The sequence below is a fragment of the Pleurotus ostreatus genome, assembly GCF_014466165.1.
Source record: "Pleurotus ostreatus strain PC9 chromosome Unknown scaffold_3, whole genome shotgun sequence".
In the NCBI taxonomy this organism is placed as follows: Eukaryota; Fungi; Basidiomycota; class Agaricomycetes; order Agaricales; family Pleurotaceae; genus Pleurotus; species Pleurotus ostreatus.
The window spans coordinates 3,134,179-3,157,310 of NW_023503158.1; the positions used below are offsets into that span (position 1 = coordinate 3,134,179).

General features: G+C 52.3%; 6 protein-coding genes and 2 non-coding genes across 8 annotated transcripts; 3 read left to right on the forward strand and 5 right to left on the reverse strand.

Moving 5' to 3' along the window:
* Nucleotides 1–7,174: 7,174 nt before the first annotated feature.
* Nucleotides 7,175–9,294, forward strand: PC9H_005676 (uncharacterized protein; the record flags this gene model as incomplete). The annotated part of the gene is made up of 9 exons (XM_036775238.1): nt 7,175–7,326; nt 7,380–7,548; nt 7,603–7,989; nt 8,039–8,113; nt 8,168–8,430; nt 8,496–8,675; nt 8,726–8,816; nt 8,870–9,013; nt 9,115–9,294. 9 exons carry the CDS (start codon nt 7,175–7,177, stop codon nt 9,292–9,294), a joined length of 1,641 nt encoding a protein of 546 aa, XP_036633740.1.
* Nucleotides 9,295–9,583: 289 nt separating this feature from the next.
* Nucleotides 9,584–11,912, reverse strand: PC9H_005677 (uncharacterized protein; the record flags this gene model as incomplete). The annotated part of the gene is made up of 13 exons (XM_036775239.1): nt 9,584–9,820; nt 9,882–9,942; nt 9,995–10,016; nt 10,072–10,125; nt 10,179–10,213; nt 10,267–10,780; nt 10,830–10,859; nt 10,911–10,938; nt 10,993–11,035; nt 11,099–11,366; nt 11,429–11,645; nt 11,695–11,763; nt 11,823–11,912. The coding sequence occupies 13 exons, from the start codon at nt 11,910–11,912 to the stop codon at nt 9,584–9,586; spliced, it is 1,668 nt and encodes a 555-aa protein (XP_036633741.1).
* Nucleotides 11,913–12,226: 314 nt separating this feature from the next.
* On the reverse strand, nt 12,227–14,713 carry PC9H_005678 (uncharacterized protein; the record flags this gene model as incomplete). Its single annotated transcript, XM_036775240.1, has 13 exons — nt 12,227–12,505; nt 12,597–12,657; nt 12,715–12,736; nt 12,786–12,839; nt 12,902–12,936; nt 12,992–13,508; nt 13,559–13,588; nt 13,639–13,666; nt 13,718–13,760; nt 13,823–14,084; nt 14,149–14,365; nt 14,425–14,490; nt 14,549–14,713. The coding sequence occupies 13 exons, from the start codon at nt 14,711–14,713 to the stop codon at nt 12,227–12,229; spliced, it is 1,779 nt and encodes a 592-aa protein (XP_036633742.1).
* Nucleotides 14,714–15,028: 315 nt separating this feature from the next.
* PC9H_005679 lies at nt 15,029–15,113 on the reverse strand. Its single transcript has one exon. It is a non-coding gene; the product is annotated as a tRNA-Val (tRNA).
* A 118-nt stretch (nt 15,114–15,231) lies between these two features.
* Nucleotides 15,232–15,309, forward strand: PC9H_005680. The gene has a single exon. It is a non-coding gene; the product is annotated as a tRNA-Glu (tRNA).
* Nucleotides 15,310–15,583: 274 nt separating this feature from the next.
* PC9H_005681 (uncharacterized protein) lies at nt 15,584–16,808 on the reverse strand (the record flags this gene model as incomplete). Its single annotated transcript, XM_036775241.1, has 4 exons — nt 15,584–16,175; nt 16,262–16,322; nt 16,391–16,529; nt 16,590–16,808. The coding sequence occupies 4 exons, from the start codon at nt 16,806–16,808 to the stop codon at nt 15,584–15,586; spliced, it is 1,011 nt and encodes a 336-aa protein (XP_036633743.1).
* A 622-nt stretch (nt 16,809–17,430) lies between these two features.
* PC9H_005682 (uncharacterized protein) lies at nt 17,431–19,102 on the forward strand (the record flags this gene model as incomplete). Its single annotated transcript, XM_036775242.1, has 3 exons — nt 17,431–18,421; nt 18,486–18,895; nt 18,971–19,102. The coding sequence occupies 3 exons, from the start codon at nt 17,431–17,433 to the stop codon at nt 19,100–19,102; spliced, it is 1,533 nt and encodes a 510-aa protein (XP_036633744.1).
* A 1,710-nt stretch (nt 19,103–20,812) lies between these two features.
* Nucleotides 20,813–22,269, reverse strand: PC9H_005683 (uncharacterized protein; the record flags this gene model as incomplete). The annotated part of the gene is made up of 6 exons (XM_036775243.1): nt 20,813–21,539; nt 21,589–21,689; nt 21,741–21,808; nt 21,864–21,907; nt 21,954–22,134; nt 22,191–22,269. 6 exons carry the CDS (start codon nt 22,267–22,269, stop codon nt 20,813–20,815), a joined length of 1,200 nt encoding a protein of 399 aa, XP_036633745.1.
* Nucleotides 22,270–23,132: the final 863 nt, after the last annotated feature.

A 23,132-nucleotide genomic window follows, 5' to 3' on the forward strand; every position in this document is an offset into this window, starting at 1 on the left:
CTTCATGGCCGTCTTCAGCCCTGGCGCCATCGTTAAAGAAAAGAAGTACACCATCAAGGCCTTATACCTCCCGGTGGACCAGTCAATTGACACGGATGAAGCCCGCCTGAGTGTCGAGAAGGAGAACGGCCTCCCCCCCAACGCTATCACTTTAATCAAGTGGATGAAACCGGCGGAACGTCGCGGAAAGAATCAGCAATACGGACATGCAACCATTACTTTTACCTCACCAAAGAATGCTAACCTCATCCTTCGACAGGGACTCACTTTCCTAGACACCAACTATCGCTGCCACAAGAGCAAAACGGAGCCGCTGCGCTGCCTCAAATGCCAGGTTTACGGCCACATTGCCAGTGCCTGTGCGGCTCCGCTCACGACATGTGCTACATGCGCCCAACATCACGACAATGTTGGGGACTGCCCCCAGCTGAATCGAAAGGAGGCCCACGCCTGCGTCACCTGCCGCATCGGGGGGCACGCGAGCTGGGAACGCTCGTGTCCGGGACGACTCAAACTCCAGAAAATGCTTGACGAACGGCTGGAGGGTAATTGCCTGCCCTTCTTCCCCACCGAGGAGCCCTGGACCCAGCGCCGCTCTCCCTTCTACTCGGGTCGGGTCTCAAACTACAGCCTTGCGGACTGCGACTGGCGACAGAGCAAGAAGGATCAGTTGCTACAGACGACACTACCTGACATCTTCAAGCCATTGGTTACCGCGACACGCACACGTAGTAGTCGCTCCCCGCCGCCGGTTGGCACTGAGTGGTCAGACTCCAGATGGAACCTACCCGTGGACCAGGCCCCGCCGACACTACTGACAGAGAAGTCCCCCACACCCGTAGCCTCATGACTGACAAACCATCCAACAGCATTCATATTCGACAGTACAACCTCAACAAGTCGTCGGCTGCCCAGCAAACAATCTCCAACACCCCACTACACGAAGACTTTGACATTCTGCTGATTCAAGAACCCTACCTATGCCACGCACAACTAACACGTACCAACCGTAACTGGGTCCCACTCTACCCCTACTCGCAGGCCGATGAATTATACCCCACGCGCTCTCTGATCTTGGTCAATAGTAGGATCAGCACTGATGCCTACGACCAGCTACCCATTCCCGGGACTGGCGATGTTACTGCTCTACGCCTCACTTCCGATGCTGGCGACATCTTCATATTCAATATTTATAACGACTGCAACCACTCACAGGCTCTTGACAGTGTCCGACAGACCGCCCTGGGCTTGCAGCTGAAGTACAGGCACCCACTAATGATCTGGGCTGGAGACTTCAACCGACACCATGAATGGTGGGACAAGCCAGCTGACCACCACCTTTTCACAGACAAGGCCCGTGATGACGCTCAGCTGCTTATCGACCTCACGTCCGATTTCGAGATGGAGATGGCACTAGAGCCTGGGGTTCCCACATTGGAGCACATGGTGATGAAAAACGAGTATCGGGTTGATAATGTCTTCGTATCTGCTGATCTTATTGATAGGATTTTGGTCTGCGAAGTGCATCCGGGGGAAGCCCCTGCAGGTGCAGATCACTACCCCATAGACACCATTCTGGACCTCGCTACCGACCTAGCGGAGGAACGACGCACACGCAACTTCCATCTCGTGGACTGGAAGGCCTTCAACGATGAGCTCACAGCACGTCTCCCAGCCGCCGGCATCCCCAGTCACCTTACCGCCACCCAGGATGTCAATGTCGCCGTGGACGCGCTCACAGGGCTCCTGCAGGGCGTTATCAAGGACACCATCAAGGAGAGTGGCACTGCCCCCTACAATCGCAGGTGGTGGAACTCAGAACTGGAGACCCTCCGCACACAACACACTAGGGCGAAGCGAGCGTCACACAAACTTCGGGGAGTGGCATCGCCAGTCCACGATGAGGCACGGCAACTTGGCAACAAATACAAGCGGCGGCTAGAAGAGACAAAGACGGCGCACTGGGAAGAATTCCTCGAAGACCTCGATCCACAGGAACTGTGGATAGCTAACAGATACATCTCCAGTCCGGGATCAGACGGAGGCAAGGTGCGTGTCCCCTCTCTCAAGTTTAGCATGCCCGATGGTACACAGAAGGAGGTCGCCTCCAATGAGGAGAAAGGGCACATGCTCGCTAACATGTTCTTTCCCAAACGCCCCCCAGACTTCCAAGCAACGGCGCCCGAGGCGTTCCCAGAGCCAGTTCCTCACAGGTTCACCGCCTCGCTACACAGGACAAGCAGTGTCATTGCCAGGCTCAAACCATACAAGGTCTGCGGACCGGATGGCATCCCGAACATTGTCCTCATGAAGTGCAGTGGTACGCTCGCCCCCATACTAACCAAGATCTACGAAGCAGTCCTGCGACTGGATCACTACCCTCTAGCCTGGAAGAGATGGACCACCATTGTCCTCAAGAAGCCGGGGAAACCTCAATATGACCTGGCCAAGGCCTGGAGGCCGATCGCCCTACTCAACACGATGGGGAAGGTCCTCACAGCACTGGTAACCGAGGACATGGTGGAAATGTGCGAAAAGCACAATCTCCTTCCCAGCCACCACTTTGGGGGGCGCCCAGGAAGGACGACAAGCGATGCACTGCACACGCTCACCACCAAAATAAAGAAGGCGTGGAGCGAAGGGAAAGTGGCGTCTGCACTCTTCCTAGACATTGAAGCCGCCTTCCCAAACGCGGTAACTGACCAGCTACTGACCAACCTTCGTAAGCGCAGGATTCCACCGGAGTTCATCAACTTTGTACGGAACCTCCTTACCGACAGACAGACCACAATGGTCTTCGATGACTACAAGTCCGACTGGATTGACGTGGATAACGGTATTGGGCAAGGGGACCCTATCTCAATGATCCTCTATCTTTTCTACAACGCTGACCTAGTAGACGTCCCAGCTGATGACAAGGGGGAGGCTGCCATTGCCTACGTTGATGATGTTACATTCATCGTGGAGGCCAAAACCTTGCGGGGAGCACATCGTAAGTTGTCCGACATGATGACTCGTCGTGGAGGGGGCTACGAGTGGTCGGCCACCCACAACTCCCGCTTCGAGTCCAGCAAGCTCAGGATCATGAACTTCACGCCAAACGACACCGAGCACCCCACCCTGCTACTACAAGGCCAAGAGGTCACACGCGAGTCGTCATACAAGATCCTAGGGATTACAATCGACGAGCATCTACGGTGGAAGGAACAGACAGCAGCGGCCCTCAGCAAGACTGTGCAATGGATTAATGCCTTCAAGAGGCTGGGCCGTGTCGGGGGAGGGATCAGCTCCAGACTCCTCAGGCAGCTGTATCTTGCCGTTGCCATCCCCAAGCTAACTTATGCACTGGATGTTTGGTATACACCAGTTCGTCTACCTGCAGGGCGCAAGCGCAGGGTAGGCTCAGTAAGGACTCTGAAAATCCTCACCAAAGCGCAGCGGGTAGCAGCGCTAGCAATCTCTGGAGCCATGCGCACCACCGCCAACGACGTGCTGGACCTTCATGCCAGCCTCCCGCCCCTGGAATACACACTGGACTTCATCTGCCACAGGAACGCAGCAAGAGCGGCGACACTCCCAGGCACGCACCCAGTGGGCGAGATCTTGTCGTGGACCCACAGCTATCAAGGCGGTCACGTCTCTCCCATCATCGCACTCATGAGGCTCTACGACCTCAAGCCGGCAGAAACAGAGGTCATCCAGGCAACCTCACACAGGAGGCTTGGTAGCGCCTGTCCAATCCCAACTCATATAGCAGCCTCTCGGGACAACTCCAAGGAGCGGGAAGCTACATCGACAGCAGACTACAAGATTTACGTCGACGGCTCAGGGTATAAGGGCGGAGCAGGGGCAGCAGCAGTCGTTCGTCAAGGCGAAGGGGAAGTCACAGCAACAAGCCACACACTAGGGCCGCTCACACACTACACCACCTTTGATGCCGAAGCGGTGGGACTTCTTCTCGCGTCGAACGAGGTACTGACGAGAAACTTACAGGGAGAGATCGAGATCTACATGGACAATCAGTCCGTGATTCAACGACTGGAATCGGGCAAGAAAGGCACAGGACAGTACATCCTGGAGCAGGTTGAGGATATGCTGAAGCTAGCCAAGGAGAGGGCAGCAGAGGCCGCAGCCCCCCTTCGCATCAGTTTGCACTGGATCTCAGCGCATGACAACGTCATAGGGAACGACCGAGCGGATGTGCTAGCGAAAGAGGCGGCGACAGGAACGGCGCAACCAGCTGAGCACTGCCCCTCCCTCTTTACTAACTACCCAATGCTACCAGCTAGCAGAGCAGCCATACGGCGCGTAGCACGCATGCGAATCCCGATTCGCTGGGAAAAGGCATGGCGGAAGTCTGCTCGCAAACCAAAGCTGGACAGGATCGACCCGACGCTAAAGGTCGGCAAGTACCTGGGCGTGGTTGGGGACTGGAGGAAGAACCGCACAAGCGTCATTACGCAACTACGTACTGGACACGTCCCTCTCAATCAGCACCTACATCGAATAAAGAAGGCTGATTCACCATACTGCCCCCACTGCAACGACAAGGAAGAATCGGTCCGACATTACCTTATCGAGTGCCCTGCATATGACACGGAGCGGGCGGCGATGCAGACGGAGTGCAAGAACTTTGATCTGCCAATGAAGGTGCTACTGGCCACAGCGGGAGGTATGGAGGCCACCATTGCCTTCGTTCGGCGCACAAGGCGATTCAACAACCCTTTTGGAAGTCTGGAGGGGGAGCTACTCGCACCGAGAAGGGCGGCTGTACTGAGGGAGAAGAGGGAGAGGCAAAAGGAACGGGAGGGGAGGAGAAAGGAACGGCAGAAGGAGAAAGGGCGGGAAGGGGCGGAGCGGCGCAGATGAAGGCCGCAACCGCGACTTGCTCGCGTGCGGGCCGTCATCTGGCGGGGTAGGCAAGGTCCTTCTTTTTGGCGGCATTTCCTCAAGACCACCTCAAGACTCTACTCTTCTTACCTTGACAGATAGCCACGGACTCGCTCTCCCTCGGGACGAGCACCTAACAAGGGAGGCTTTAGGCCAAGAAGTTGTCCAACCCACACCATTCGGCTGCCCATAAACACGCTAGCGTCCGAAAAACAGCGGTTTCTGTCGCTGGGCGGCAGGGGGACGAGGTCCAGGACCGTCCGTCTGTCGTGCATGACGAGCTAGGGGTCAAGGTGGGCATGGGGGCCCTTTTATTTACTTCCAGGTTTATATAGGTAGTACGGGATACAGGTAGTACAGAGCCGTCCGCATGGAGCACCTCCGATGGACGTTAAACAGAGACCAAAAAAAAAAAAAAAAAAAAAAAAAAATCATTCAGATAGACTTCTTATAATGTCCGGATTGCCGTCAAGGTGATAATTTGTTTTTCGCAGGGAGACTGTATCAAACCTATTCAATCCGAATGGTCATAGGTTTGGAATATAACACCCATAACTTTGGGCTTCATGATCAGAATCCCATGAAAGATCATGTTATATCCCCGTATTCTCCAATTTAATTTAGACATTGGGGTGCTGTCAATGAAATGTCAAGCGAGCAGTCTGGAATTTGTGGAGGTCGATGCACGACGTACCAAATGGTAGCCCTTTTGTAGTGGCGTTCGCCTAAAATCGCCAATTTAATGACGAAGGCACCGACACCATTTACCGCCAGGTTGAAAAGTAAAGTCCAGTCCAGATGAATTCCACGAGGCGGCAGGAACAGATGGCTCCTCCAGCAATTCTGAGGTCCGCGCTCCGACTCAGTGATCTAGGTGAAGGCAAAGCGGCGTTCGCAGCAGAAGTAGGAGTTGTCATTCTGATGGGACCAGCTTGTTCGCTTGTCTCCGTTGAGGTGTTACTGCTGATTTGATTGAGCAATGTCATGGGCGCTGCCCGCTCTACTATCGCCAGTGAGTTAAATTACCGCTGAACATTGCAAGTACGACGCGAGTGAGGGACCTACTCCAGCGAGATTCATGTCCGACCCGGGGCGCGCCAGCTACCTTGGCTTGTTTGCCCATCGCACGAGGCCAGCTCATACTATATAGAGTAGCTACTTACTTGCCGTTTGCACGATTCAGAGCCTCTACCGAAGACCGATTATGGGGCCGTTCATTTATCATGCATCATGGTTTACCGAGTCGGTTCCTATCCGGTTCCGTAAATTGTTGACAAGAAAGTTGAGCAAAACGTACATCATCCAGGGTAGTTGAGTTATATCAATGACTACCCTCGCCGGCGACGTCGCCGAGCAAGTGGAATCCTCTTTGTATTTAGGGCCTTTCGCCTTCTTCTTGCTTGAGGCGTGATTCATATCTATACTCTGCACACTGAAAATGGATTGGTATCCCTGCTGCAGTGAAGGAAGTTGGTGAAAGTCAACCTTTCCTGAGCGCTTGTCGACTCGCTATATACGTCAAAGAGCACGCGGAACTCAATAGACCGTCAGCCGCCGCCAGCCCTGTTCAAACGTTCACCGCTCAATTTAAACTTGGCCCCTCAACGTTTCGCATCGGGGACCCTAGATTCATTCAGCAAGGCAAGTTTTGGCCCGAACACGCCAGCATCTTGAAGATCAACACTAATCATAGAAGAATACTTTGCCCGGACAAGCACTGCATCTGGTGTGACGATAGATGGTGTAGCCAACGGTGATACTAAACCATATGGACACGAGATGATAACTTTGAATTTCCAGATTTGTACGTGATTTGCATTGAGAGATGCTAGTGAGCAGTGATTTGATTGCATTCCACGTCCAATTCAAAGGCTTATCGTTTGACAGGATATCTACCATAACTTCGTCTGATCGCACCAAGGCAATGCTCATGGCCTCGGATTCTGATGAAATTCGGTCAGAAACATTGCCGAATGAATCTGCAATTTTATCACAACTAGTTCGCGCAAGGGGGTTCCGTGATGCCATCGCGAAGCGTGCGTTGATTTTGCTATCTATGGCTATTGTCACCGAGAAGATGGGAGCGAAAAGCAAACCTTTCTTTCCCCGATCTTTGAGTCGTGCTGGTCCTGCCAGATTTCTCATCCAGATGGGATCTTCTGTTAGCCTCTTGCTAAACAAATTGATCGCATTTACATCATGTTTGAACTGGAGTCCACCGATTCTTTTTCACGCACTCGTCTACATAAATAAGCGGGCATAACTTCGCGGTACGTGCAGAAGGATGTCCCCTCAGCTCCATACCCTTTTTTTCTTTAGCGGGAAGGCAAACTCCTCTATCGCCGACCATTTCATTGGCCTACTCTCCGACAAACAGCCACATCATCACCAAATGTATTATTCCACGATTGAGAAGGTGGTTGGTTGGGAGTTATCGTACGTGGCAACGGTCTCTCTCGACTGCCCGCACTCATCCAGGATGGCCAAAGTTGGCCAATATTGCTCTTTGTCTTTGTCGCGTCCCTGTTCGTCGTCACTTCTCGACCAGATCCGTTCTCTGACATTCCCGGTCCATTCCTTGCTCGGTGGACGCCACTGTGGTTAGCGTACCAAGCTCGCCGTGGAAGGCGATATCAGGTGGTCGATGAGCTGCATAAAGTACGTGCCTTGAACTGATATAACAACATCTAGACCCTGATGAGCGGTGTCTAGCGATATGGCCGATTTGTACGCATAGCACCAAACCACATCTCTGTAGCAGACAAAGACGCCCTTCCCATAGTCTACGGTCAAGGCCACAGGGCATTCGACAAATCCCCATTTTACCATGCATTCATTGGTGATAAGGCTTCTGTATTCTCCACAACCGACCGCCAAGACCACGCGCAGAAGCGCAAACTAGTCTCCCAGGCGTTCTCGTACGGCTCGCTGCTTAATCTGACACCATTGATCTCGGCTATTGTCAGCAGTTTCGTCGAGAAGCTGGATAAGATATCCGAATCAGCGGAATATATTGATGCACTCGTCTGGTTTAACTATCTCGCATTTGACCTGCTTTCCGACCTAGCCTTTGGAGAACCCATAGGAATGGTGGAGAAAGTGAGATTCTTGTCTTCTAGCGTTGGACTCGCTGACTCTTCCATTCTAGGGATCGGACGCTGTAGTTGTGGAAAAGGCTGATGGAGAAACTGTAATGGAACACGCTATATCCCTCGTTGACGAGGTATGCGATTTCGTGAGACTATATATCAGTGAGAGGTTGATTGCCCACCTCTAGCGTGAGCATCTCGCTGCCGTGGTCGGTCATCACCCGACGTTCAGGTTCCTGTCGAAGTTCCTCCCTGATCCCTTCTTTGTGCGTGGCCACAGAGCATCACATGGCCTCGAAGACCTCGCGCGGCGCCGTGTCATGAAACGCATTCGATCAAACGCCCACCGTGACGACATCCTGGGACGTCTGATTCACGCCCGCATTGGGGATGGGGGTTCGCTTACCGCAGATCAAACGAACGAGCTCATCGCCGAGTCGGTTACCCTTCTGTATGCGACAAACGTTGATCGCTCATCATGATCAACAACTGACATGTGTTGTTACCCCCACGCAGGATCGCTGGCTCCGACACCACGTCGAATTCCCTCACCGCCATTCTCCATTTGTTATTAACACACCCAGACGATTTCAAACGTCTGTACACTGTTCTAGAAGAGGCGGTTGAGCCTGGGGAGCTGCCGCGATATAACCAGGTTAAGGATATTCCTCTCCTCGACGCTACAATAGACGAAGGGTAGGCCAAGCCAGTTGAAGATGGCCAGAGTAGAGATTGACTCGACATAGGCTTCGCCTTCACGCAACAACTGCAATAGGCCTTCATCGGTCCGTGCCCGACGGAGGGATCCTATGTTGCGGCCGCTTCTTTCCTGCATCAGTAAGTGATAGGTCCCGTGTTCCTTGATATCTTGTAACACCTGGTTATGGTAGACAGAGATGTCTGTACCAGCGTGGACCATCCAGCACGACGAATCAATCTGGAATGATCCGGAAAACTTCCGACCACAACGTTGGCTGGATAATCCTGATCTTCGTCGCTATCTAATGACTTTTGGCAAGGGACCAAGGGCATGCGTAAGTAGACTCAAGCCACTCCGTCTCCACTGATGTTAATATATGGGATGGTATCTGACAGCTTGGCAGGAAGTATGTGTGCTCTGACCGATTTCTATCAGTTACTGATGGATGTGATCCTTTCTAGCCTTGCTTACATGGAAATGCGGCTCGTTCTATCCACCATCATACTACGGTACGACATGGAGCTCCAGACCCCGCATATGGAGACGACGGAAGGATTCATGCATAAGCCCAAGTGCCTCATGACGCGATTTAGACGACGAAATGCTAGTCCCTAGTCAGTGCGGTGAGCGAGAAGTCCGTCATTCCAGGACATCCATGTGAGGTGATCTCGTTTGGGCGCTGACTTCTAGTATGTTATCGATATGTTATAACATCACTAGATAGAAGCGAGTTCTGTTGTAATCATATGTATCAAGTGTAATATAGGCTGTGTGATTCGCAAGTTCTGTTTACGTCTATGCCTCGTGCACTTTTGAATTCTAACGGGCGAAAGCGAAAACAGTATTATATTCGGGTATGTACGACTAGTGCAATACGAAACGAAGGAAGTCTGCGTCGATCAAACTAGAAAAGAGGTCGTAGTTTGAAACTCTGGCGGAGGCGCTCCAAAGCTCTAATAATGTCTTGGTCCGCCTCTTGTCGCCCCGCTAACCCTCGGGTAGTATCGTTCGAAGGCTGCGAGGCAGAGAAGATGGGACCGGTCACAGGGCACACAACCCCTTCAGCAGGAAGCGTTCCGTTCAATAAATAACTTTGGATGTGCTGGACAGTGCAGATCGATGGCGCGGCGAGGGTTGTATGCTAATTTCGATTATTGTAGCTTAGAATACATAAACAATTCACGAGATGAGTGTGGACGTACCCCAGGTGAGTCCTGTGTTAAGACGACGGACCCAGGATAGCCCCTGGCCATTTTGTGTGCTCTGAAGTAGGAAACTAAGCGTAAGATGGTGCAACATGAAACTGCAAACTTACGATGCAATTGGCGTCACTGGGTCTATGTCTCGACATTTAGTTGGAGAATAAATGAGGACAAACGAGCTCAATCGTACCTGCCGTATTACCAATCCATAGGATGGGATGGCTGGTGTTACCCACCAAGGGACCTGGGATCAAATGTCAGATCAAAGACGCATGGGGCGATGTCAAGATAGCAGACCTCTGAAATGCTTATTTTGCTGCCTGGGCCACGCCCTGAAAATGATGGCGATCAGCTATCGAATTATGTGTAAACGAATGTAACATACGCGCACGAAACTCTCGCGATGGCCAAAAGTTCTCCCCACTGCGACAGACGCAGCAACTGGCGGACGTAGTCTTCAGCGTCGTCAACGGTATCACGTACTTCCTGCCCGTCAGTGCACCTGATGGCAAATATAGCATCCGTGATGGTGGGCAGTGGAACCGGAGTTCCACAATTACAATCGAATAACGGCGTATCAAGCATTTGGTAAAGCGCGGTGCCATTACCACGAACCAGATCCGCAAGACCTTGAGCGAGTGGGGGGAAGTACACGTAGGGGGCGTAAAGGCTATTAAAGATCGTGACTCTGAGTCTTGCGTAATCGACTAATCCGTAGGATGTATTAGTGATGACCGGGATCGGTCGCAGGGCGATAGTTCGAGTCAGTTCGTCTAGCTTGCGAGCAATAGCCTGAGCCGAGGATTCATAGAAGGGACATAAGTCAGGGCCAGCTTCGAAGCAGCTATCGAAGAAGGTTTGTAGGGTTTTATCGGTGTCCAAGGTGTCCGACCAACGAGCTGGGCCAATATCAGCAGAGTGAACGTTAGAAGGTAGGGAAGATCCCACCGGCGTAGTAATTCTCGGAGTCCACGACGCCTGCACAGAACAGTCAGCCCATATGCTATGTTGATGGGGGACAAAACTCACCATCAAGAATAAGACGTCCTACACGGTCCTACGTGGAGCAAGGGTTAGCGCCGAGCACATGTGCGCATAACCTCTCACTCACTGGGAATAACGAAGCGAAAGTGGCGCCGAGCACTGTGCCATATCTTAAGTTTGCAATCAATCGTCAACGGCGGATTTGAACGAATAGCGGGGGTCAGAATACGTACGAAAACCCCCAATATTGAAGCTTCTCTTGCCCGTGGGCCTCGACCATTCGAAGCATATCCCGTGCAGTGTTCTCCGTGTTCAGATGCTCGATTAAGTGGTCCTTTTGGTCTTGCCGAGTAACCAGGGCCCCCAATATCTGCGCGCGAGCCCACATGCGCGCTACCCCATCGCTAGTCGCGTTAACGTCGTCGAAAGACGAACTGACGAAGAACTGCCGCTGCGCTTCGGTGGGGAAGAAGGATGCGCGGGGTGTAGAGAATGCGACACCTGGTTATGAATTAAACTGTCTTCGGTATCTCTCCTTCTATTAGACGGAAGGAGGCGCTTACCTCGGGGATCAAAGGAAACGATGTCAAAATTAGGACCAAGGATCTGAGAAAACACTGCGCCGGCTTCTGCGAGCAAATCTACGCCACTGCTACCTGGACCTCCTGGATTCAAGAGAACGGGTCCCATGTACTGCTCTGTGCCAGCAAGAGGCGATGGAAACCTGATCATGGCTATAGACGCAGACCTGCCTTCTGGGTCAGAATAATTCAAAGGCACCTAGCGGGAAGTTAGTGGCTACATGTCTACATGTTCCCAAGGGATTTACTTGGAATCGGGCACATTGCAAGGGCTGGGTGTAACAATCCGTCCACTTCAATTCAGTACTCGTCTCCAGCTGTTCGAAGCCCGTTAATTCACGTTTGTGATACTGGTAAGAAAGCGAGACAGGCTCACCTTGTCCCATATGAAGCCAGGTTCTTGTGCCAGAGCAGCCAGGGCAGTCGCCACCGCAATGAAACCTATGAAAACCTTCGTGGAGAACATGGCAAATTAGTGAAGATATTGCGTGCATTCCTCGACTTATATACGACGCGCACAACGACATAGCTCCTCGTCAACAGCTCTGATTGGAGCAGACCCTTCGCGAAGCCAATACAAACATCCGCAGCATCGAGTCACCACGCGCGCAAAGGGCGGTGCACTCACCTCCTCAGTCACATACACACGCCCAGGAAAACCGTCGTCGAACGCTGCCGATGGGATAGTAGTAAGTTGGGGTTAAATTTTACAGCTCTGATCAACATAACAACATTGCGCAGTCGTTGCCGGTGGCAAGGGTTTATATTTACAACGAGGATCTATATGCCAAGCCAGAGGGGCGACGGCACACGGAAACTCTTGCGAAGGCGCTCCAAAACGTCGCCCATCTCTGGGTCGCTCGGCGCGGGTCCCCTTCCCTTTCCTAAATGTTGCTGAGATGCCTCTGACTCTGCATTTACAGACGTGCGGGGCTGAGGCTGGGGGAAGATGGGGCTATCTACGGGGCACACGATGCCTTCCTTAGGCAGTGTCCCGTGGATGAAGTAATCCCGGATGTATCGCTGCGAGCAGGAGGATGGCGCGGCTATGGAGCAATGCTGTATTCGGTTGCCGTAATGTTAGAGTTTAATAATGTTGATGATGCTAGTTAGAGGTGGGCTGTTAACGCGTGGAGAAGGATGAGCGCACCCCTGGCGAGTCTTGTGTAAGCACAACGGATCCAGGGAAGCCCTTGGCCATCTTGTGTGCTCTGAACGGGGCGCAGGGTTAAGCATGGATGGTACCATAAGGAAATGGGAAATCTTACGAGGCAACTGGGGTAACCGGGTCTACACCCAAGGTCATTTGCGAGTCAAAGTGAAATGCGGGGATACGTACCCGCCGTATTACCAACCCAAAGGATGGGGTGGCTGGTATTACCTACGAAAGGGCCTGGAAACCGACGGCAAGGTCAGAACCGCCTCACAAGGCACGGCAGCGGGTAATGCTTATACCTCGGAAGTGCTTCTTTTGCTGCTTGGGCCACGCCCTATGAGTCGAGTCAGACCAAGAAGACAGCGCATGTGTAAGTCGTTTGAACATACGTGCATCCTATCCTGATAGTAGCCCAAACCTCCCCCCACTGAGACAGTCCCACCAGGTCGTCGACAAAGGGTCTCAGCTCCTTGACGGTATCGCGGACCTCTTCGCCATCCGTGCACAATATTGTAGTCTGCCCGTCGCGGATCGGCTGCAGCGGCGCTGGCGCCCCACACGAACAGTCGAACGGGGGCTGCTCGAAGAACTGGTACAGCAGCGTCCCGTCCCCATCCGCGAGGTCCGCCAAAGCGCGACCAAGGAGCGGAAACGCCGCATATGGCGTGTACAGACTCTGGAAGATCGTGAGCCGCAGCAGCGTGTAGTCGACCAGGCCGTATGAGATGTTCGTTTGGACCGGGACGGGGTTGAGGAAGATGTGGCGCGTTAGGTCGTCGAGCTTGCGGGAGATGGCTGCAGGCGAGGGCTCGTAGAAGGGGCACGCGATCGGCCCGGCCTCGAAGCAGCCGTCGAAGAATGTCTGGAGTGTTTTGTCGGTGTCCAGTAAATTATTAGACCACAGCGCTGCGCCAAAGTCAGTAAAAGATGCGCTCGCTAAAGAGGGAGATACCTACTAGCGAAGTAATTCTCGGAGTCAACGACACCTGATAATTTGAATCAGCCTGTGTTGTCAACTGGAGGTGACGCGACATACCATCGAGTACCAGGCGTTCAATGCGGTCCTATACGTGCGAAAGGTTAAATTCGTACATATGAAAATGCTCGCGGCTTACCGGAAAGATCGAGGCGAAAGTTGCCCCAAGCACTGTCCCGTACCTGCACAACAACCATCCTCACTAAGCGTCTCGTACCGAAAGGGGAAAAACCTATCCACGCACGAAAATCCCCAATACTGAATCTTCTTCCTCCCATGAGCTTCGACGATCTCCAGCATATCCCTCGCCGTATTCTCCGTATTAATATGCTCGAAAACATGCCTCTGATCGTGCTTCGCAGCCAGCCCGCCTGTCAGCTGCGCACGCCCCCACGCACGCGCCAGCCCGTCGCTCGTCGCGTTCAGCACGTCGAACACGCTGCCCCACATCTCCCGCTGTACATTCGTGTCGAAGAACGACGCGCGGGGGACGGACAGCCCGACACCTAGACGAAGTTGGTTCAATTCAGCATCACCACACATTGGGTACATGTCTGGGCGCGTACGTACCCCTGGGGTCGAACGAGACGATGTCGAAGTTAGGACCGAGGAGCTGGGACAAGGTTTGACCGGCGTTGACGACCAGCTGCACGCCGCTCCCTCCCGGGCCTCCCGGGTTCAGCAGGATGGGCCCCTTGTATTCATCTGTACCCGCCAGAGGCGAAGGGAATCGGATTAAAGCGATTGAAGCTGGGGCGCCTTTCGGATCGGAGTAGTTAAGAGGGACCTAAGAGTACAGTACCAGTCAACTTGGTAGTTTTGGAAGTTCGTGTGGCGTATACGCACTCGCAGCCGTGCGCATTGTAGTTGTGTGTAGCAGTCTGTCCACTTCAGCTCGGGAGTGGTCTCGATCTACTCGTGGATTATGTATGTTAGAAGTTCGAGGCGGGCCAACTCGTTGCTAGCGCACCTGGTCCCATATAGTACCAAGTTCGACGGCTTTGGCTACACCTCCTACCCTGACATCCGCCTCTGTACCCACACTGACACTGTTGCTGCTTTCGAACGCCCCATGCAGGACGAGCAAGATAGCTCCTGAAGCAAAAACTGTTGCAAAGACCCTGGCGCTGAACATCGCGGCTTCAAGAGAACCTTTGATTTCGATTTCGCCTTCGCGCCCAGGACCATATGCTCTTCTCTTCTGTCATCAGGGTCTCACGAGTCACGATTTGTGAGGAATCAGGATGTGTATGAGGAGTGCTGAGAAACTGATGTGACTACGGTGGGCGCTGTGTATTCTTCGCTGATATGCCCATAGGGCAGTGATGGAGCAGAAGAAAAATGATTTGGTGCAGGACTTCCCCCCCACAGTTCAACCAGGAGGAAATTCTTGACACACCTTCCAGTTGTCATCAGGAACGCGAAAAACGTTGCGCCAGTCACAAAAATATGATTCGACCCAGGTTCGAACTGAGGACCTTCTGTGAACAAGGACGTTGTTAGACAGATGCGATAACCAACTACGCCATCGAACCGATATCTTCCTCAGGCACACTAGTCATCACATCCAGGAATTGCCCGGAACTCTGTCCATGAGCTCGGGATGCTTCGTCTCTACTAGACCCAGAATTCAAGGTCAAGCCGACTGTCAATTCGGATATGGTGTAACGGCTAACATTGCCGCCTTTCAGGAGTGCGCGGCAGCTCGGGGTTCGATTCCCCGTATCCGAAAGTGTACTGTAAGGTGCACAAGTGACTTTTTTGCTCCAGGCTGCTTCAGCATTTATCTCAGGTTGATTGAAATGGTATACCTACATATAATGCGCGAAGAACGATCCGGACTCGTAATTGCTTGTACACTTTGTCAGTGGCGCCGAAGCACATAAACACGGATCGGGACGCGACGGCCCAAAATGATGCCCAAATCAATCACTGGATACTTGTCCAAGACGAATCGCGATAACCATAAGGAACGTACCGGGGAGCGCGAATACTCCGCCTCCGTCTAACCCCCAGTACGTCGCCTGCTTACCGCAACCCGCATCATCTCCTCCTCCGCGAGCTCCACCCTCCCCACACCCACCTCCTCCGCCCCATTTGCCATCCTCCACGCCCTCAACATACGCTTATATCCCTCGTACCCCTCTCCCTCCACATTACTGCCTATGTCGTCCTCTCCTTCCTCAGCACACATCTGCATCACGTAGGATATACACATCAAATGCCTGAGCACGCGCCCATACACATGCTGGCTCTCCAGCCCCTCCTCTTGCACCAGCGCCAGCAGCTCCAAAGTGTCCGCAAGGAGGTCGGGCGAGGGCGGCGCGACGCGGGCCCATGCGACGAGGTCAGCGAGCCGGCCACGGGACTGTCGGAGGCGCAGACGTCTATTGTCAGAGGCGGCGGGGTTGAGGCATGACGGGCATACACAGCGGAATTTGTAGATGGCGAGGAGCGTGGCGTGGCGTTCGGATGACGGGAGGAAGGGGTCGCGGTAGTACGTGGTGAGCTCCGTGCCTGCGGGGATGGCGCGGCAGGCGGAGATGTGCATTGCGGAGGAGGAGGCGCGCCAGAGGCGGATGGTGTTGGGGCTGCAGCTACAAGCAAGGTGCAACAGCCGAGTTTGAGTGGGAAATGGAGAATGGATTGTGGTGGTAGCGGTAGCGAGGGAAGTGAAGCGCACCTGTGATTTATCCGCGAGATGTCGTTGAAGACGGCTACGCAAGGCGGGTCGTCGTCGGAGTCTGCGCGCATGTGGGAGTTCATATGAGCTCGTTTCGTGCGAATAGTGGAGACGGCGGGGGTGGCTCACCAGCGTGATCGGACTCCTGCACGTCGTATGCGTTCGTGTTGAAGATGCCGACGAGCGGGGGGCACTCACTCTCGGGATGCACGTTATCCAGCTTCATGTACGCCTCCTTCTTCCCATCCTCAAGCTTTTCGAATGCACCCTGCAACTGTCTTAGCCTGCGTGAATCAGCCGCACTGATTCAGGATGGTGAACCACATACGAGGTCGCTGGAAATCGTGGGCCCCTCGGGTCGGAAGAGGAGCAAGGGGGACTCGACGATGATGAGATCCCCGAGCGCGAAATCAATGGCTGCTACCACCCCTAGGCCCTTAGAGGGGATTTCTTGGATACGATAGGGTTTAGGGGAGTATGAGTCTGAGTCCGACGCGACGCCGTCGCTCAGGATGTCTTCCTCGTCGAATTCATCTACTTCAGGCATGGAAGTTGTGCATGAGTATCATCAAGTTGGGTGAGTGGCGGAGCACAAACACGATTACTAGCGCCCGCTGAAATAAATGGTAATCGTATAATCCAGTAGTATCACTCAGCTCTCACTCATGTACGAGCTCCTCCTCATTGCGCGAATGGGCGCGCCTTCTGTCAGCAACGCCTCGCTTTACGCCCCTCCGCGTTTATCGTCCCTAATAGAGCATCTTTTGAACCCCCGTGTGCCCTTCCAATTTGAAATCTACCCCACGGCAGTACTGTATTCCACGGATTCTCACCCATATCTACCTCCCACGACCCCAGCTCAGCACCTCCCACACGCGGCTATGCGCCCAACAACCCCCATATCCCTGGACGCACTCGCAGAGCACTGGTTTCGCCTGAGATCATCAAGATGAGAACAAAGAGAATGAGCCTCCAGCTCACTCCCCTTCTTCTCATGTGGCAGTTGCCACGCGAATAAGCGCAGTTTCGCCAACTTCTTAAGCGATGTGTATAACTCAATCAACACATCCTTGCCAAATCCTGGTCAAATCCCCCCCGCCTTTGACAACAGGTAGGTTCGCTCTCATAGGCCGTGGATATGATTTACCGAAACATGTCTCAAGCAGATCATGCCTACTAGTAACGGCCAGAACAGGCGAGTCATGGAACGATTCAAAATCGACACGAATAATCGAATCACCTCCGGGGTTGCTTCGACGATCCGCCAAATGAAGCGGCTCATGACGATCCAACGGACGAACCACTCAGTGGATCGTCCCAAACCACTTTCTTTGGACAATACTAGTGTTGTCGATGAGAACACTGGCTTCCCTATCGAGTTAACCCGTAAAATCATTGCCTTGCTCGACGATCGCCCACTCGACGAGGTTTACTACTGTGGAGAACGCCGCCGCGTACCTACCGGTCTCGTCGCTTGCTCCCTTGTGTGCTCCTCCTGGAACGACGTATGCCGACCACACATCTTCCGCTCAGTCACCCTGGACTACAGCCGAGACTCGGACATCCCCAGGTTCTCGTTCCTCTACTTCACAGCCCCCCATCTCTGCACATATATCCGCAACCTCGAGCTACGCTTGCCTGAAAATCCCGGTGCCGTGTCAAGATGGGTTCAAGGTTCCCTCCCTCATTTCGCAAATTTGCAGGAGCTGCGCTTGGACGGCAACTTTCCCGTCTGGTGCTTTCCGAACAGCGGTACCCTATCCATGTATGTCTCACATATCGCGTCCCTGCTTCCACAGGCCAGTGCTTCGCACATCAAGCGACTTGACTTGCGTTGTTGGAGCGCAGCTGCAGAGGATCTACTTCCCCTCCTCTCCGCTTGCCGAGCTACTCTTGAGGATTTATCGATGGAAATCGACTTCCGCCCAGAATCATCCTTACACCAAGAAACCTCCGAGTCCACGTCGAAGATTCCTTCACTAATCCACCTGGACTCCCTCCGTAGTCTGAAAGTCCATGAGCGCTACGCCACTCGACTTTCTCTAAGCAACGTTATCGAGTGTCCGAACTTGGAAACACTGAGAATTGAACATTATACCGACGAGTTTTGGGATATACCCCCTTGGGTTCCTGCCGGTTTGTCCAACCTTATTCTCGACGGTGCGTCTTTGCCTTCCTACCGTTTTGAGCCGTTCGTTTACATTCTCCCCTTCCCTTTCTGCAGTTGATCCAAATGCCACGCTTCCCGACTTAGGCACGACCATACGCCCTTCTCACTTAACAATCAACATCCACAAACCGGACGGCGCGTCATATTCGGGGGTCGTGACATGGATAGCGGCTTGCGCTAATCGGCTCCCCCATCCCAAGCACCTTCAACAACTCACCGTCGCAATCATGGACGCTCAGTATTGGGACGCACCGATTTACCCCGATCTGGCCGACTACGAAGGACTATATCGTGCCGTACAATCAATCCATGCACAAGGGAGCCTAAAGCGTATCGACCTCAGTGTCATCGCCCATGAGGGCACCGTTTGGACGTCAAAACTCGGCGAGCTATTTGGCCCAATATTGGGAGATTTGGAGGAGATACCATCCGCTCCTAATGCGATTGAGAATAGGGAGGTGCAGGTACGAATGCGGCTCGTGTAGGCTCTTCGTAGATGCGGCAGACATTTTGTGTTGACTTGACTATGTATACCCCAGCCTGGAATATTTTGGTTTTGGTTTTGCTCTTACGACAGCTGGAACGGCGGCCGTGCCTTGTTGATCATCCTAGACCACCGGGCTTTGAAACTAAGGCCCCCCTTCAGGCTGCTCCTTGCTAGGGTTTGGTGAAAAAGTCCTATGTTATTAACAAGTTATTAACACAGTGCCAGAAAATTAAGGGACTGTGTGTTCCCTGTGAGCGCCTGCTCCTATTGCCGGACATGCAGCAAGTGTCACGTTGTGTTGATGACTTAAACCTACAATGAATAATATTACATTTACAGATTAAACTTATTGATGGGCTTGAGTGGCATTACCCAGATACTTAGTGTTGTCACTCTCCATCTTGCGAGCAAGAGAGCAAGAGGGCGAGAGCAAGATGTGTCAGTCACACGTCATACATAACTTGTCTTTATGTGTGATGCTTGTCACCTGTGACCAATTGGTCGTACGCTTTCTATTATAGGTATATGTAATTCTTCCATATAGCGGGTCTACGCGATTGTTCCCTACCACCGCTAGTCCGGTAAATGTGACAAGTTGCTAGGATGTCTACCTGCTGGCAATCGACAGCATCTAGTATATATCATTACTATTATATAATTATATATACGGTACAACTTTATTCTTCGCTATAGCTTCGTGGTGTTCTATCAACTTACAAAATGAAACTGATCCAATGAATGCGTGCTCTATCTCATATTTTGTTCGCCAATTGGAAGCAATAGACTGACTAGAAGTTTCGAGCCTACCGCATCCTTGTCTCTCACCGCCTCTACTACTGAGGCTACGGCCCACGGGCACCGACTGGGCGTGGACATCCGCAGCCGCCTACGGCGGAATCTCAGACTCACCACTTGATATTGATATTGGTATTGTTTTGTTTTGCGTGATAGCAGGTGACACTGCGTCCAAAATGTGCATTGCAATGAAGAGACACAGAAATGATCCGCACAGAATAATATGAGGCATCGGTCAGCATGATAGACTCCCGGGATATGAAAAAGAGCAGTTCAATTTGAAGGTACAGAAAGTACAACGGGCATCGCCTACCTCCCTGTGGCTATTTCCTGAGACGTGACGCAAATAACACTGCACGGCAGAAGACCAGCGATACAGGTCTAATCAAGGATGGCCTGGAATGGCGTAGTAAATGCTTGCTAAGGTAAACCAATACTTGGAGGTCCGCGAACACACCTCAAAGGAGTACCGCACCTGCGGTAAATCTTCCTAGCGGCATAGCAAAAAGCTGGCTAGAGAATTGCCCTCGATCTTGAAGGAAATAAGAGAGCCTGAGATCAGAACATGACTTGTGGGATCGGCGGTACCTACTTGACGTACCACTAGTTGGAGAACGAGATGCATCCGGATGAGCGAAGCTGCCGATCATATGCACATACCGGAGTAAAACTTCTGGAAGACTTCGAAATCGGTGCGAAGTTTCGCAATCACAGAACGTGCGGTGCCAACTGTTCGCATTGAATTCCATACTTTGACTCGAATATGTGATATGCACATAAACCAGTAGCGTACATATGGTGAGGCAGATAGGAAACGTGGGGGATGAATCCCACAAAGCCTCGACTTGCTCTGTTGAAAGCAAATCGAGCAATGGAGTTATCGTTATGAGTTACAAGGGTTTGGGTGTAGTTAATGCTGTGGGTGTTAATATCAATACAACTGTTGAAGCGTCAGATTACATAGCTGTTGAAAGCGTGAGTGCTGTTGAGAGCAGTTCTATGATGCGATGATCCGAAAACACAAATAAATAACGAGCCTAGAGTGTTCGAGGATGATTAGCGTGTACGAAAGGAGACGAATAAAAACAAACCAGTGAGATTATGATGTCTTGTAGTTTTGTGTGCGAATGTTTTTACAGAGGCCGCTGATTAGAGTCTGAACGGTGAATTGAAGGTCGGAAGCTTCGCACATGGCGACTGCAACGGCCACGGTAACTTGCTTAGAGGGAGATTCAGAGACTGCGAGTGGAGGCAATAGATTAGTAGTAGAGGTAGATATATTCAACGCCTGCGGTGACACTGAAGTCGGACCATCCAAATGGGTTGAGGAAGATGATGATGACGAAGATGCTGAGTCAGGCGGAGATACAGTGGAAGGCGATAGGCTGGATTCTGGAGAAAGCGAGAGGTCCTGCGGAATACTGAGCGATGACCAGTCGAAAGATTCGGAATCGACGTCCGATGGACAAGAAAACTGGTACACTTGAGACTCGCAGGTGCCGTCGAGAATATCTGGAGGGAATAGGGGTGATGTCGGAGAAGAGAATGTCTGAGGGGAGCAAGGCGGCGCGAGCTGCCTTAATAGTTCATCTAAACCTTCCTGGGGGTTGAATGAAGGCAAAGATAGATCGGCGAAGTCTATGGATGGCGGAAATTGGGGTGGAGGTGTGGAACAGATGCTGGGAGAAGATGCGGAGGAAGGCGCAGGGCTAGACGAGCGTTGTGACGAGCTAGAGGATGAGGGGCGAGGTCGGCCTTGGGTATGAGATCTATGTAAGCGATTCCTTCGCAGGGCGCCGAAGTTGGTTCGCGCCAAACAATTATAACTACGCTTCAAGGTCAATCCCAGTAATGTAGGTTTACGACCGATCATACCGATTCTTGGCCGCAAGTCCGCTGCGGCCAGGAAAGTGGGTCTCCACTATTTTCTTCCATGACTTCCCTAGTTCGTCGACAGCACGAAGCAGCTGCGCATCCTGGATAGTGATTAGTGGTATATCATAAACTCCGTATCCTAAATGGGTTACCTCTTCTGACGACCAAGCCGATCGATCAATCTGGGGATTGAGGGTGTCTATCCACCGTTTTGCGCATTCTGTGGGGAGAGGCTTAAGATACGATGATCGTGCCACAGTAGGCAAAGGACCCACGGTCGTTGTTTCGAGTCCGCACCATGGCTGCAACTAGAGACCATCTAGATAGCATGAGGCAACGGCCATTAAGCGAAAGGTGTCACTCACTTGTTTCCATGAAGTTCGACAGCCTCAGTGAGGCGCTCGTCTTCCTCTGCAGACCATACTCCTTTGGCTACCACCGATGCCATTTTTGAGAACCATCGCTTCCTGCAATCCTTGTTGGTTCGATTTGGGACATGTTTTGCGATCTGAGACCACTTCGTTGGGGGCTCGCTGTCTCCATCCTCTGCGTGGGATGTCAACAAGAGAACAAGCAGCTATCAAATAAGCGAAGCAACTGACCTTGGCGAACAGCGTCTCGCAGCAGCTGATCTTCTTCCTCAGTCCATGCTCGGCGTTCTCTATTTGCATCCTTGTTCATGTCGAAGCGTGAAAAGTCGTTCCAAGGATCCTGCCCGAAAGTTGTGGGGGAGTTTGAGGATATGAGAGTTGATGGAAAGAAGTCGTTGGGAAATCAGTCCATGTTTGCGTGATCAGTTATTACATCAGCAATGGTTCAAAGTCAGTCAGTACCGTGGGACTCCGCCCTCCGCCTACTTCCCGACGATCAATTCGACTTTTGGCAGGGATGCCGGCCCATGTCTATCCCTGGACGCTTTCTATCTGAGCCAGGCCTATCCATGCTTCAGATCTCGCGGAATTCAGTTTGAAGCTCGGTATAGCACGAGTGCTAATCTGGACGCGGTATTAAATAATTGAAGCTCCCAGTGTCCACCCTACAATCAAGAGCCCCGACTTGTAAGAGCTGTCCAGGTTCTCTGCACATTGATCATCTAGTATCACTGAAGAAGGGTTCTCTGACACGCCAAAGCAACGAAACCTCGCACTTATGTTACCTATGTAGCCATTTCAGTTACCGCCCTCGCCTAATCACGTCTCGTTCAAGTACATTGGGTTAAGGCTTCGTAACCACGAGGAGTATTACATTACTATATCACTATCTCCCCCCGAACGATTATAGACACAGATATATCATTGATGTCCATCACAATGCGGGGAGTGGGTCTCAATCCTTGTTCGTTTCGGAGGATTCTCCAAGTTGAGAGTTGACAAATTTGCGAGCGGCTGTCAGAGACTGTGCTTACGCTGAGCAGAGATTGTGGATTGGGTGGGATATAGCGAAGTGGTGGATGGTGGGTGGGTTGGTACAGAGCGATGGAAGAAAGAGGCAATAGATGTCTTATATAGACGGACATTCTTTGGTATTACCGTCCAGTCGCGACC